The sequence below is a fragment of the Eublepharis macularius genome, chromosome 17, assembly GCF_028583425.1.
Source record: "Eublepharis macularius isolate TG4126 chromosome 17, MPM_Emac_v1.0, whole genome shotgun sequence".
NCBI classification, from domain to species: Eukaryota; Metazoa; Chordata; class Lepidosauria; order Squamata; family Eublepharidae; genus Eublepharis; species Eublepharis macularius.
The window spans coordinates 39,516,483-39,532,760 of NC_072806.1; the positions used below are offsets into that span (position 1 = coordinate 39,516,483).

Sequence of the window (16,278 nt, forward strand, 5' to 3'; positions counted from 1 at the left end):
CACACCATAAATCTCGTCAGTTTTTAAAGGGGATGTTTACTCTTTACCCGCCTGTGTCACCACCAGTGCCTCAGTGGTCTCTCTCCCTAGTACTATCTAGGTTGATGCTGCCTCCCTTCGAACCGTTAGCTACATGCCCTTTGGACTTACTGTCTTACAAAGTAGCGTTTCTGGTGGCTGTAACATCTGCTAGAAGGGTTAGCGATTTAGCAGCACTCAGGGCTGACCCCCCATTTCTTCTTTTCCATAAAAATAGGGTGGTCCTGCAACCATGCCTTAAGTTTCTACCCAAGGTGGTGTCCACCTTTCACCTGTCGCAGGAGATCACGTTACCTGTGTTCTTTCCAAATGCATCTACTAAAGGGGAAAAGGCCCTTCACACTTTAGATTTGAGGAGGGCCTTAGCCTTTTATTTGGACAGGACAAAGTCCTTCCGTAGCAGCCCCCATCTTTTTGTCTGCTTTGGTAGTAAGGACAGGGGTCACAAGGCATCGTCCCAAACAGTGTCCTGATGGATAGTGTCGGCCATTACTAAGGCTTATGCTCTGGCTGGGGTGGATTGTCCACTGGGGGTCAGTGCTCACTCCACACGCTCTCAGGCCGCTTCGTCGGCGCTGGTCAGGGGTGTGCCGCTGGTTAACATCTGCAAAGCGGCGACGTGGTCATCTGCTGACACGTTTGTAAAACATTATGCTATGAATGTTAATGCAGAGCAAGATGTTGCTGTGGCCAAGGCTGTCCTCCACTCCTTGTTTTCATAACAATACACTTGAATGCCTTGCTCCAATGATGGAGAATGAAACTCTGTATATGTATATACGTATATAGTTTATTGAACAAATTTAATGTTTTTTGAACAAGTTATTTATCTTGTGCTAATGTTTTTGGTACATAATAAAATTGAGTTGGATTTCACCCCACCTTCCTTATTGTGTGAAGCTTGGTACTCTCCCATGTGTGGAGGCACAGAAGAACGAAGATGAAAACAGGGTTAACATACCTGTAACTTATGTTCATCGAGTTCTTCTGTGCTGACACACATCCCTCCCTCCTGCCCTGCTGTGAACTCCTATTACCAAAAAAAAAAAAGGAATGAGGATTCTTCAATTGGTAATTATTGTAAAGGAGAATTAAATTCTGTATGGGCAAGGCTGAACTGAGGGAAGGGGCCGTTGGTTGCTGTTGGGACATGTGACCGTTTGGGCGGGAAACTGCTGCTGAGGCGCACGCCCAACAGCCCCTTTGGAGCTGAGGAAAGCGATGAAAAATCTTCCGGTGGCTGGCCTGTGCCTGCGCAGTCCCATGTGTGTCAGCACAGAAGAACTCGATGTACATAAGTTACAGGTATGTTAACCCTGTTTTTTGTCATGTGGTAATGCATAGATCTGCTTTTAAAAATATGATAAAACATGGTACACCGGCCAGAGTGTTGGACTAGGATCTGGGAGACCCAGGTTTGGAATTTAATGGAAGTCAAACTAGCCTTAGAAAGAGGTGGTTTAAACTGCTTTGAGTCCCTATTGAGGGGGAAAGCAGGGTATACATAAATAAAAGGAAAATAAAACCCCAAAACTGAGCATCCTTCTCTGCATGTTTATATGTGGAAAGTGCAGGGCTTTTTTTCAGCTGGAATGCAGCAGAACAGCATTCCAGCACCTCTCCAAAGCAATCATGTGGTTGGTGGACCCGCCCACCTGATTGCTCCAGCCACCAGCTGAAGCGGCAGAGTTATAATTTAAAGAGCCCCTTTCTTTGCAGCTTACATGCCTTGGGGAAAGGGGTCCTTTGCAAACTGGCTTCAGCTGGCCTGTGGGGAAGTCCCTGCCGGCCAGCTGAAGCCGGGGGTTTAAAATTTAAAGAGCCCCTTTCTCCATGGCTTGCATGTGGAATTGCTGGGAATTGTAGCGGGCCAAGGAAGTGGGTAGAAAGGAGTCTCCCCTTTGGCCACAGGAACAGGGTTATAGCTGGGGCATAACTATAATGCCTGCCCAGTATCTTGAAAGGGTTTGACTCTGTGGAGTATCCTAAGGTCTGCAGAAAAGGGGAAGTTGTACTCTGTGTGTGAAAATAGGATCACCTAACTTGAAGGAGTGCCAGCCTCAGAAAGAGCTCTGTTAACACCGACATCTCTCAGCAACTCAAGAACCATATCAAGTGTTTTGTGCATCACACCAGTGAAGTGTTCAGTTCATAAACCTCTAAGTTACTTCAGTTGTAAACACCTGCCTACATGCCTTCTTATTTTACCTCCTTGTAAATAAACCTCCTGTTTCATTTTGAATCTCCGCAAGCCTTGTATGCCAGTTTCTGTTTATGGGAAGCGCAACCCCCTGATCTTTCCCCTACTTGGACTTGGCTGGGTAACCATACCACTTACATGAATCTGCAGGTTAAGGCAACCCTCCCGGACAGATCAGCTGAGCTGGTGTGCCTGGCCCTGCATCCAGCCCCACGGCTCATCTGGAGGCCGTGCACTCTCTCCCTACAGCCTCCCTGGGAAGCGAGGTGTGAGAAGCCAGCCAGGCGCAGCTGGGGCTGTGCTCGACAGCTCTGCGACCCTCAAGGCTGGGCATCGCAGGAGCACTGGGGGGGGGAGCCGCACTGTATGCCCTTAGTGATGTCATCACACAGTCCTGGGAGCGTGCATGTGTTTTGCGTGCACTCATGTAATAAAACGGGCGCCACCTCCTGCCAGGAGTTGCCCTGGGTGAGAATTCCCCAACCTCTTCCTACAGAAAAAAGGGGGCAGGGGTTTAGAGAAGAGACAAAATTTGAAAGCTGGCTGATTCAACTAGAATGTTCCCATTTTAATTTCATTTTTGCCTCATGAGAAACAAATCTGTATTTTCACATCAGTTTCTTTTTTATGTTGAAAGTTCCCATTCGTTTTAATGCACTTTCTGAAGTTATTTTGTTTCAGTTTGCATATAAATAGCATTAAAATGGCATTGAAAATGAAAGAATTATCAACAGCAGTAGTAAAAATTGTGGTAACCCAAAATGGATGTGGTTTGAGTTGGGAGAGAGATCTGGGTTCAAATCCCGCCCCCGTATTGTAGATCTGTGTAGCTCTGGCCTGTGCATGTTGTTACACTAATGGCAGTTGGATCGGTTTACCTTTATGTCATCCCCTTAAGAACCGGAGGGAGGATTTCTAAGAAGATACACCTGCCTCTGTCGTTTTAAAACCGGAGCACTCGTCCGTAAAATAATTGGTTGCCATGGTCCCCGAGGAAACCCTCACACCTGAACGTTCCACACGGGTGACAATGTTCTGCCTTGGGCTTGGACGGAGACGGCACTTGATGCACGGCCGACTGATTGTACGGCTGATCAGCTGACTCTCTAAAAATGGGTCTCCTCTGGTGACGACTAGGCGCGTTTGTATTTGTTTAAAACTAACGGGAAGGAAGATTGCACAGTTTCAAATGATGGTGCTTTTTTTTTTTTTACTTCTTCCAGTTTGAAATTTTCCAGATCTCAAAGGCCCTTGGGCAGAACAAGTGTATTTTTTCTAAGTAACAAAACCAGGGCTGTGCTTTGAATATCCAAGAATAACTTTACAAATTCCCCTGCCCCTCCAAATTTACCTTCACAACAACAATTTATCTGCACAACAAACCTCACATAAGGCTGAGAGAAAGTGGCTGCTCCATGATCACCTAGCAGGTTCATGGCAGAAGAGAGATTTGAACTCGTGTCTCCTAGATCGCGCTTCGACATTCTAACCCTGGCGTCAACAACTGTTTATAATCAAAGAGTCAAACAACATCAAAATTTAGAGCAATCAGCGAGTTCTTTATCAGGAAGTGGCATGTATGAGGTCTCAAAGCAAGTAATAAATACATACAGGAGCACCCTAGCCGATTGCTGTAAAGTACTGGCATAAATCTGTCAATGATTGGCGCTGGGGTCCCTGGCCTCTTCCCCTCCCTCATTTTAAAGATGCTTTACAAAAACCAAAAAAGCCCTTTACCACTCTTAAAGTCTTCCCCGGGCATTCCTTTCACATCCTGGTTATTTTAGCATCTCATCTACTCCTCCAATATACCTTAACTCTCAACATGCCATTTTTGCTGAAGATCCAGCTCTGGTTCCTCACTCAGCTGCATTTGGCTCTAGAGCCTTAGGTTGCAGCCCTCCCCGCCTCTGCTACTGCCCCTCCTGCGTGGACTCTCGGCTTAGTTAAACAAAGCCAGCAGACAGAGGGCCAAACATTAAGCAAAGCAGAACACAAACCAGGAGCTTAAGTAAAACAGCGAACAGGTAGCTCAGTAGAAGACACCTTTGTTCTTTTGTTTAGTAAACAATACTTGATATGGAAGAAAAGTAATGAGGAAGAAACAGTTACTTGTAGCTAGAAAATGCCACGATAGAAGTTTTGAGCCTTAAAGCCCTGCATAGAATCTGCATGCGCGTCAGTATTTTAAAGAGGAAAAATGAGTTGAGTTCAATGCATGGGATGGGGGAGGAGTCATAGTGCTTGAATTGTTAACTGTTTTGGGAATGGGCATGGTTTTTTTAAAAATGCATGCAAGGACTGCCAGTGAATATAGTTATGCCTTTCACTGACTTTGATAGGGGTGGCGCCTTCTGGGCTTTATCCGGGACTCAGTCTCAACACATCCAGAGTAAATTAATGCAGTACATGGTACTGGGGCTCCTGCTGTGGAAAAGTATTTGGAAACTTTAACTACTGCAAAACACAGTGATCAGATTGTTAACATCAAATTTCACTGGCATCTAGTTTGTTTCTGGGCGCCCTTCCAAGGGCTAGGGTCAACCTTTCAACCCTGGGTATTTCCCCAAATTTACCTATTGGTTGTGATGTTCACATCAGGCCTTTCTGTGCATAGGCCTGCCTTCAGAAGTAACGCAGGGTGTTCTAGAAGAGAAGGGCCTCTTCTGCACTGGCACCCAGATTGGAAACTCTCTCGGCGTAATTCCAAAGAGGTAGCTGTGTTTCTCTATTGAAACAAAAATAAACAGGAATTTAGTAGCACCTTCAAGACTAACAAGATTTTATTCCAGCATAAATTTGAGGGAAACTAAACACTGAGTCTGTCAATTGTAATGAACGGCTGGTCCCAAGAATGTTAACTGGCCACTGCGTTACTGGCATTAACCAGCTTAGCAAAACGAAACTGCTCATTTCTCTGTACTCTTCTGAAGCACATTTACGTTCCACAGAATTATCTCTTGGCCTGCACTTCCTGCTTTTCATGGCCCTGCTTTGGCCCTACAGATTATAATTTTTTCCTTTGCCACCTCATAGATAAAATATCTGTCTAGGAAGAACTTCTGGCATGCCTCCGATGAAATGGGCTCTAGAGTTCCACCAACTCTTATGTTGGAATAAAACCTTGTTAGTTGTTAAGGTGGCACATGACTCTTGTTGATCTCTCTGAGTATGTGCCGTCTGTTAAAAGTGTGGTGCCAGGCGAAGGAGCCCTTTAGCATGGTTGGCAGAGGCAATGTGGTGTAGTGGTTAGTGTTGGACTAAGATTTGAGAGACATGGGCCAAATTTTGACTTTGCCATGGAAGCTGGCTGGGTGACTTTGGCCAGTCACAGACTCTGAGCCTAATCTACCTCAAAGGGTTGTTGTGAGGATAAAATGGAGAAGGGGAGAATGACAGTAGCTCAGCCACAATTAGACCTGTAAATAAAGCACAAAAGTACATGGCTGCAGGATACAAATGCTGCACTATTAACAATTTAATAGTCCATATAAATACAAAACTAGCACTCCTCAAGAATAACATACCAAGTGTGGAAATTCCACATATTTCTTCCAATGGGAGAGCACCTCATTAGTAATAACATTTATCTGAAACTTGATAATTTATTCATGTATTTGGAATTGTAAGGTAGAAGGAACCCTGATGAAGGCTGACTCAAAATGGGAATGGAGCTGACAACCTGTCTGTAAAAATAATGTGATACGTTATTCTTGAGGAGTGGTACTTTTGTACTGTGATGGTTGGGAATACATGTTTACATTGTTTATTTCACTACAAGTGATTTATATGGATTATTAAAATGTTGTTAATAGTGTGGTATTTGTACCCTGCAGCTATGTACTTCGTATTTTATTTACAGGAGAATGCTGTAAACCATATTGGGGAGAAACGTGAAGTATAAATGAAGTAAAAATAAAATTAGGAGAGAGCTTGAACAGCCACTCTCAGCCAGAGTAGAACCTGACCTAGGTGGGCTGATGCTCTAGTTTGGATCCTGTTCCTTCCAGGTTTTAATAGTATCCAAGAACTTTTAATCTTGAATGTCTTATCTTAGCCTTTTAGTTGCTGCTGCTTGCCCTAGTGTTTTGTTTTGTTCTAATTTTTGTTTATGAGGTAAGGTACCCCGAGGGGCTTGTGCTGAAAGGCGGAGAGACATTTTCTGAAGAAGCAAATGAAGCGGCGTGATAGCCAGCCAGCCAAATAACTACATTTCCACAACATGCATTAAATCAGGAATGACACTTTGAAACTTTTAATCCATTTCATACATCACAGACTACGAGAATAGCCTTAGAGATCATGAACAAGTGTGTCTTCTAATTTGTGTGTCTTTAACAATGGTGTCTTTTAATTGTTGCACAGCTTCGCACACGGACAATCTTAGAGTCATTCCATGGGATCTTCAGTTCAAGGTAGCAGGTGCTGGGAAGGACCCTTGTCTGTAGTAGAGGTGGGCACAAACCAAAATATGAACTGAAGTTCGTCATGAACTGGGCCGGTTTGTGCTTCACGAACCAGCAGTCCATGGGAGCTCATTTCTCACAAACTGTGACGAAATTTAGCCTGGTTTGTTTTGTTCGTATTTTGGTTAGTCACTGCAGACAGCCTAGCACCGATCAATCAGTTTCCTAGGCAATGCAGGGGGGATGCATATGACAAAGAGAACTATGGTTCTTGAAAGCTTATGCTACAGTAAAATTGGTTAGTCTTAAAGGTGCTACTGGACTCTTTTCTATTTTGCTACTACAGACTAACACGGCTAACTCCTCTGGCAGGGGGATGGTCTCTCTGCAGACCTTCTGCTTACCCGGAAATGCCGTTTTCATGAACTGAATGAACCAGTTCATGAACCGGGGCAAGTTTGTGAAAGTTCATGGTTCATGAAATGTGATGAACCACAAACCGCAGAGTTTGAAATTTTCCCAGTTTGTGCCCATCTCTAATCTGTAGTGATCTGGACTGAGTATAAGTTAATATATATGAATGGGTCATCTACTGGGAAACAGCCTGTGATTAACATGCAGAAATTCCCAGATACCTCCATTTAGAAGGCTCTTGGGTAGCAGAGTGGAGTGGTCTTGGTCTGGGACCCTGAAGAGATGCTGAAACTGAATCCACAATCATCAGATATTGTGCTGCCCCATAGAAATCCTTTTCAGCTGGGTTTTCCAGTGAGAAGCAGTGTGATAGTGTGTTGGGCTAGAATCTGGGAGAGGAAGGTTCGAATCCCCATGCTGCCATGGAAGCTCACTGGGTGACCTTAGGCCAGTCACACACTCTTGGCCTAACCTATCTCTCAGGATAAAATGGTGGAGAGTATTATGTGATGTCACTTCTAGGGGTGGCAGTCCATGGCAGATAGATCCCCAACCCCCTCACAGCAAGTACTCCGGGGTCTTGGTTGAAAAGGTTTTATTATAGAGATCCATTAAGTTCACAGGTACCTCCAAAAATGACTAGGATTGGCAGGAATGGGAATACAAGCATATGCACTGTGATATAAGGAGCAGGATTCCCCCTCCCCTGGGGCAGTTAGCAACAAGACGTGAAAATCCCAATTCTCATGAGAAACACAATAGCTTTGTCTGGGCAGAGAAAGCCAGAAGATCACAAGGAATTCAACTCCCTCTGTCTCTTGCTAAAGTTACAGTATGGCACAAGGTCAGCCAGCAGGCTTCAGAGATAACAAGCTCAGCAATAATACTTCCATTTTCAGGCAGCTCCAAGATGGCATGGATATATAATATACATGGTTACAATATATGAGCATGATATGAGGGCATACAGGTATACAGTGTGATCAAACCAGTGTGTGGAGCAAAGAACATATGAATGGCATGGATAAATGGTATGCAGACATGACATGTAAGCTGAGTCCCCATTGGGGAGAACGGTGAATCACTATTTTCCCCTATGGACAATACAACCCAGGAGGTGAATGGTATGGTGCAGCAATATCTAATTACTCTGTGTGAATGCAGCCAATCCTGGAGTGGGTGGACACAAGATCAAAGTGGTCCTAATAACATCACTTTGCAGGATCTGGGTGTTGAATTTCTCTCTAAAATGTTTGCCAAATCCTATTCCCAACAGAACAGTATGGATAGCCAACACGTTCCACTGTAAAGTGCAAGTGCAGTGCACAACAGCAAGAATTCCATTCACACAGTCCATCATTTGCTCAGAAAATGTTGTCCCTACTAGTACAGAAGACTTCACCCAGGCTTCTGTACCTTTAAGAATGGCACAGATGGCACCTTTCTACTTCCTGTGGGTGTCCCCCTAGAGGCCTCAGACCTCTGCCTAGGAAAGATGAGCGGGCAGACTGAGCCTGGGTTTAGTTTGAGTCATGCATGTACTGGATTACTGTCAAGTGAATTTGTGAATCGCCTCCACTACAGAGTCTAATTGCATATGATTGCACTGGAGATCAGAGGGATAGATCCCCCCACCCCCCTGTCTCCAATGCAACTATAAATTAAAACCAGCTACTCTCTCTTAGCTTAACCACCTCCCCATCTGCAACAAGGGGGTAATGCCGGCCTATTTTGTGGGCTGCTTTTGCAATGTATGATTGTTAGCTAAGGTACAAGGGCTGTTTGACAAACATGATCCATCATACTACGTGGGCAGCTGTGCGAACTCTGCCTTATTTTTATCCCATTCTCCCTGTAAGGGGCTCAGAGCGCCCCTTACAGGGCTGGCCCCGCCCTCCCGGCCTTCATTTGTACTCCACCGTTCTCCCCAATGGGGACTCAAACAGCTTACATGTCATGTATTCCATCTTCACACCAATCCTGTGAAGTAGGTTCCGCTGAGATAGCAACAGGCTCAGTCATCTACTGAGGTTCAGGGCTGAGTTGCTCTCCCCAGTGCTAGTATGGCACTTCTCCACATTGTCTCTCATCTGTACTGCCCAATCCTACGCACCTTTACTCAGATGTAAGCCCCATTGTATTCTGTGGGCTTAGCTTTGATAGCATTGTTCCTTCAGACCAGGCCCTCAGACGTCATGGCTTCCAGGGCTGAGCTCTAATCCTGAGACATGGGGCAGTGGACTTTCAGCACTTTACATGCGCCTAAACGTCCACCTTTATTATCCCTCTGCTTAGGATCTATTCCATTTCTACTCTGCTCTTTCTTCAAAGAGATTTGCTTGGGTGCTGAGGGGGAAGCAGCTGGCAGAGGCTGCCTCCACCCACTCTTTGGGGGTGGGGCGGCCCGGGAGCCCTCCGGCGTGCTTCATCGGAGCTCTCACAGTCTTCCTTGGCACAACTCAAGAGAACCTCCATGTTCACAGGCAGTGCATCTTGGAACACCAATTGCTGGGGTAAGGCCATGGCAAGAGGGCTGCGGCCGCCCAACCCTGCTTGTAGCCTTTCGGGTCTCTCGGGATGGCCACCCCTGGCCTGTCATGCTTAGAGTGGAGCTCTGACCCCTGATCTCTCTCCTCTCGCACCATGCTGCAGGGTTGACCCCCCGGGGCTGAAAACCATCTGTGGATCCCCCCCCCAGCCCCCACTGAGCCTCACACACACAATGCTTTCATGCAGGAGGGGAAGAACACTCTGCGTATGCTCAGAAGCCTCCTGCGATTCCTGGCCCTCGATCAAAACAGACTTCACGCCCCCCCCCCGCGCGCTGTTATTCCCAAGCCGCGCCCCCGCCCGCGCCCTCCCCCCGCCGGGCCGGCGCATTGTTGCCAAACAATCCCCCACCCCACTCCGGGGGGGCCGGCCCTGACGTCAATGTGGGGGCGGGTCGGGGAGGGCTGCGGCGGCGGGGGGGGGGCGAGCCGGCTCCCGGGGGGGGGGGCGGGCGCTGCTGCTGCTGCTCCGCGGCTCTGGCGGGGCGGCTCGGCTCGGCTCGGCTGCGGGCGGAGGAAGAGCGCGCCGCGTCCGCTGCCCGCCTGCCCGGCTCTGCGCAGCGCCATGAGCGGCTCGGGAAACGCCGCGAAGGAGCAGCTGCTTTGGAACGTCAAGAAGGAGGTGAGGCGCGGCGCCCCGCCAGCCCTGCTCGCCCCCTGCCCGGGGGGATCCGGGCGCGGCTCCGGGGCAGCGGCGGGGGCCCTTCGTCTTCGGGGATCTCCGGGGCGCAGAATGGAGACCCGGAGAGATGCGGGGCTGAGTCCTGGGGGCGGCCGTGCCCTCCGCCTTGGAGCCCCGAGCCAGCGGGGAGGGATGGAGGGGGGGCCGGGGCGGCGGGCGCGCCAGGGACGGGAAAAGCACTCTGCGCGGGCTCAGAGGCGAGCGGGACGAGGAGCCGGTTTAAGAGGCGCCTCTGCGCTCGGCGTGGAACGGGAGCTGCTGCCTCTTTCGGCCCCGGTCCCAGCCGTTTGAATGGGACTGGCTGCCGAGTAAAAACGTGCCCAGCGCTCCACCGGCGCCTCCGCCCAGCTTTTAAACACGTTCCCGGCGTCAGACGCGTCCTTTGCCCCCCCCCCCGCCGAAGGAGCTTCAGGGCCTCGGAGCACGTGCAGAGTGCCTTTCCCTTGCATCTGGGAAACCCCAGGCAGCTTGTCCTCCTTGGAACCCTGAGCTCCGCCTCCACTCCTGGGCTGTGGACCCGGGCCGACAAGAACGGTGCCTCTGGGCGTGTGCAGAGTGCTGCCTCTTCCCCTCTGGGCAAGCCGTTGTCAGCCGATGGGCTCTGGCTTGGCCTGCAGGCTCTAGGAGGGGCGGGGGTCCCAGCTAGCACCGTGTCCCCCTCCCCAGAACTTGTGCCCTGGACACCTTGTGGGCCTGGGGCTTTTCTTCAGAGAGGGCTGCCCGAAATGCAGAACTGGCATCCTCCTGGTTTCCTAGGAAGAGAGGTGGGGGGGGGGGGGAGGTGGCTTTAGGACGGCAGCTGGAAGGGCTCGTCTCGACGCTGCTGCCCCCCCCCCCGCAGCGTTCTCAGTGACGCAGATGCATCTTCCTTGTTGCTCTGCGTGGGTATTGGGGGGGGGGTCATTCAAAAAATAGAAGAGCTTCATTTAGGACTTGCGTCTGTGCCACTACAGCATTTCAGATAGGGAGTCATTGGATGTTTTTTAAGCAGATGAGTTTTTAATATAGATCAGTTACTCAGTTGAATATCTGCACAAATTTGCATGTGAATAAAACAGTAGTTATAAAAGGTGATTCTTTTGTGTATGTTCGATGGTGCGTGTGTCTTTACAGCACAAGCCATCTCTGAGGAGGCATTTTGCTCTGCACACGAAAGGAAGAATTTCTTTTCTAAGAAGGCCCCATCTTGGACTTCATTCCTGTGCAAGAAAGGTGAAGGAGGAATGCCTCTTGTAAGAAGCTGCTGTCTTGGAAGAGGCATTCCACCCTGCACACGCGAGGAAGAATTTCTTTTCCAAGAAGGCTCCCTCCCTGGAGCCTGTGTGAGAGAGGAGAGAAATGCTTGCCTGCCTCGGATTGTTCATGACTCTTAATTACTGTTAATATATCTCTTTATAAATCTGTTGCCCAACTTATCAGGAGCTTCTTTTTAATCAAATGCAAGAAATTTGCAAGCATGATTTTGAGGCTAGAGTGTCAGACTAGGATCTAGAAGGCCCAGATGTGACTTTCCACGGTGCCATAAAATTCACCAGATGACCCTGGGCCAGTCACTTTCTCTCAACCTAACACACCTCACAGGGTGGTTGTTGTGAAGATAAAATGGAGGAGGGGGAAGAATGATGTAAACTGGATTCCCATTGGGGAGAAATGTGGGATATAAATAAATTAACAGTGCCATCCTAAACAACTAAACTAAACAATTAAGGCTTTTGAAATCAATGGACTTAGAAGGGCTTAATTCTGTTTAGGATGGCACCATAAATATAGTGGGCTGATTGACTAACCAGCTGCAGACCCATTAAGGAACTGTAAAGTCAGGAGATTTGTGCGTCTCTTACCACATGACTTTCCTTGAATCAGGGACCTGCAGTTCAGACTTGAGAGCAAAATAATGACATCCTTCATTTCTTTGTTATTCCATCCTTCTTAAGTGGATGGGGCTAGCTCATTTCCTCCCTTACAACAAGCCTGTGAGGTAGGTTAGATTGCAAGAAGAGAGTTAGCTAAAGGTCACCCAGTTAGATTCATGGCCCCGATGGGGATTCAAACCCAGGTCTTCAAGGCCTGCTGCTACACAGCATTGGCTCCAATCGTATTATTATTGGCTCCAATCGTATTATGACATCACTGACACACGTGATGACTTAAGAGTCTCTGCTCCAAGGAGCTTACAACTTAAACTGCAGCACACAGAAGGTGGCAAGAAGAATGATCAAAACAGGGAAAGAATTAATGTGTGTAGTTCCATCCCACATCCTTAGGCCTAGTTTTGGTTGGGGCTAAGATATGAGGCGCCGTGGCAGTGTTTTCCATTTCAAGATGGCTGCCCTGGTGCCAATCCACTCTTTGAAGTTTCAGCTTAACAGTTCCTGTCTGTGGTGTCAGACTTGACTGGGGGCTTAACTTGAAAGGATCCTTCCATAAAGAATAAATAGCAAGTAGAGAGATTCGCCGCCCCCCCCCCAGATGCTGAAGAGTTTATTTGATAACAGAACTCAACTTTGATATAGTGGCTAGAGTGTTGATTTAGGTCCTTGGAGATCTGGGTTCTAGTCCCCGCTCAGCTATTATCTCACAGGGTGACCTCAGGGCTCGTTCGCTTTGTCTGATCGATCTCGCTGGGGGGTTATGAGGACAAAATGCAGGGGTGGGAGGAAGAGCCATGTCTGCTGCTCTGAGTTCCTTGGGGTCCAAAACTGGATGGGGAGATAAAATTCCATAACTGTGTGGTAGAACAGGCGGGAAATGCGCCTCTTGGGGCTCTCTGGATTGCTGACCTTAGCTGGCCCATAATGGTTGTGGCAATTGTGTAAGTTGTATGGGCAAGCCAGAGGGGGGCCCTTCTGGATGCCCCAAGTCCTCAACAGAGTCACGACTAGACATGGGCATGAACCAAAAAAATTTAATGACTCTGCGGTTCATGGTTCGGTGCCGATGATGATCCCGAAGTCACGAACCGCAACAAACATTTTCCGTTGCTGAACTGGTTCACGGTTCACAGTTTGTGGGGCGCGGAACGCCCTCCGTGGCACTTAGAGAGCCCATGTTCCCGGGGAGTGTTTTGCAAGGTCTCCTACAGCCATCACCCAAGTTTGGACAAGATTGCAAAAGGGATCTTGGAGTTATATCCTCTCCGAGGCCCGCAGGAAACTCCCACAAAAATCCAAGCTGAATTATACTCTCAGTCTCTCTCCCCAAAGGCTAGCAAGTGGCAAGCAAGAGCTCTGTCCCACTCCACTGCTCGCTGAAAGTGAAACCCAGCCTGAGAGCCCACAGCTATTTATAAGCACAGGTTCTATAGAGCAACGCAGGAGGTCTGTGTTTGGCCGTCAGAGCTGCCTATCAGGGTTTGTGGGGATGAGATTGGAGTGCCCATGGCTACAGAACACCCCCTTCCCCCTCTCTCCCCTGGGTGTCTTCTCCCAACTTGTAACCGCTTTGCAGCTCTGCGGTTGGAAGGAAGACCTGTTGATCAAGGTAAGCTGGGCTTCCATTCGGGTTTCCAGGGCGACAGAAGGAGCGCAGACAGAGTTCAGGCATTCTCCCGGCTCCATTTCCAGGGGAATTGATTGCTGGCGCCTGACTGTCTGGCTTCCTGAACCGCGGCTGAACGCACCGAACCAGGCTTTTTCCAAACGCAGGTTCGTTGGACGAGGACAATCACGAACCGCCAAATCGCGATCACGCGATCGCCAATTTCGTGGGTTTTTGAAGTTCGTAATGCGGTTTGTGTCCATCTCTAGTCACGACTCTTTCCTGAGCTGACTTTGCAAAACATCCGATGCAGGAGCAGAGCAGACCTGATCTGCCACCCAGAGGTTTATCTTAGAATATTTCTCCTCTGCCCCAATGTAGTGAGAGGCTTCTGAGTGTAGAAATGGGTTTCTGATAGCCGGTCTGCTCTTCCGGGCACGTTAAAGGGCACTTTGTAGAGGGATGGGGAGTGAGTCTCTTAAGGGCCAATGAGAGAGAGTGTAGAGAGGGTTGAGTGTGGACCTGGGTTCAAATTAGGAAGCCAGCATGGTACAGTGGTTTTGAGTGCTGGATTCGGTTCTGGGAGGGTCTGAGTTCAAGTCTCCCACCTGCCTTGAATCTTGCTGGCTGGCCTTGGTCCTCTCACAATCGTCCAGCCTAACTGAACTTCTGGTTAACTATTCCTCCTATTCTGGACAACGACTACAATATTATTAATATTAGTCTGAAGAATGGGGTTTGCCCTTTTAAATGTTTTTCTGTATATTTTATCGCTGCTAGGTTTTTAAAAAAACTATTGTTTAATTGAAACTTGCATGCTAATTCAAGGATGTTTTATTGAGGGAATTCAGGGATATTTCATCGAGGGATAAGTAAATAAAGGACATGTTTGGAGAAAGTCACTGTAGAAATTCACTTTAAGAAATCCTGATCTGAAAGGGGTTTCTAGTTCTTAATCCAAGAGATCTAGAATTAAGCGCAGTGTAGCTAACCTGTCTTTTTTCCAAGACCACTGCTGAAACTTGTTTTTTGTTTTTTCTATCTGTGCAATTTTATCTTGTTCTCCTCCAAGGAGCTCTGGATATTGTACATTTTATTTTCACAGCCACACTGTATGAGGTGGTTTAGGCTGTGAGAGAGCAACTGTCCCAGAGTGACCTGGTGAATTTCATGACTGGGCCAGGATTTGAACCTAGTTCTCTGTAACCACTCCACATACTGCTTCTCCGTTGTCAGGTTCCTTTTGAGCAGACAGAGATGAGTTCATCTTAAAGTGGTTCATGGGCTTGGCATGTAGATACCTTATGCCCTTGCTTACATTCGCACTGTCCAAAGAACTCCCTCTTTATTCGCAAATCCTTTAACACCTAAACAATAAGTATGATTTTATATAGCCACTAGGCAGATTAAGAAGCATCTGAAATTGAGTTCCTTTCCTGACAAATAGGTGTTGCGTCAAAATTATCTTTAAAAAAAAACAGAAAAAGAACAAGAAAAAATCCAGGAAAATCTTTTCAGATGTTATCCTTGGGAAACGTTTTAAGAGTTAATTTGTGGGCTTGGGGTTTCTGGCAGCCTTATGGTTCCCACTGGTAAGGAATTTATTTTGTTGACTTGAACAGAAAGGCAGAGGTGTGATGTGTTTTGAAAGTCTGACAGCTTGCTTTCCCTCCGGGGCTGCCTCAACATTCCCCCTTCTGTGCGGGGAAATCTGTTGTGACGAGCACAACTTCAGTGAAACAGGCCTTGCTTGAGCCAGGGAAAGGGGCTGCTGGAGGAGAGCTCAGGGCCTGCGAAGGGGAGCCAGCTTGTCTCCTTCCGTTTCCAGCAGGGGCTGTTTCAGTGAATCAGGGGCCCTGGAGGCATTCAGGCAGGGCAGGGACAGGGAGGGAGAGCAATCTGCAGGGGGGGGGGTCAGAGGAGCCCACCACCCCGACAGTTGGCTTCCCCCACTGCCTCATTCTTATGGAGCGGAGCGTGGGGGATCGGTAGCGACTCTGCAACGGTGGGTACTTCCGGTAACGGTTGGGCAGCTGGCTGCATAGCGGTAGGGGCGCCCAGTATGGTTCCCCCCAGTGCAGCACCCGAGGTAGCTATCTCGGATGCCCTGTGGCTAAGACCGCCCTGGTTTCCAGTGGCTGCATGGTCCTGCGCACAGGGACACACCTCCCTTTCCCCTGCTTATCCGTGCAGTGGAGTGGGCAGGGGGTTGTCACTTTCAGTTGGTCTGGGAAGCGACTATCAGATCTTGTCCAAAGGCTAGTGGGTAGGGATAACTGACACGGGATAGCTGGAGGGGCCCACAGATCCTTGCTGCTGTCGCCACCCATCCCAAGAATGTGTGTCAGGTTCTGGCAGTTAGGTCCCCATAGTACTGCACTGCACACACTCCAGGGTATGAGTTAAAGTAGCTTTATTAGAGATCTGTCAGTATCGGCATACTTAGGCAAGGTCATTGGCAGAAGTGATGTATGGGAGTTTGGAGGGGTCAGTTATAGGGAAAGTTCCCGG

General features: G+C 48.3%; 1 protein-coding gene across 2 annotated transcripts in view; it reads left to right on the forward strand.

The window, feature by feature from the left end:
• The first annotated feature begins 10,115 nt into the window (after positions 1–10,115).
• SGSM2 (small G protein signaling modulator 2) overlaps positions 10,116–16,278 on the forward strand; it is a 127,961-nt gene continuing 121,798 nt past the window's right edge. For both annotated transcript variants that reach the window (XM_055001677.1, XM_055001676.1), the window contains exon 1: positions 10,116–10,230. In XM_055001677.1, the coding sequence (XP_054857652.1) occupies positions 10,174–10,230 (57 nt within the window). In that variant the 5' untranslated portion in view covers positions 10,116–10,173. The remainder of the gene's footprint in view (positions 10,231–16,278) is intronic.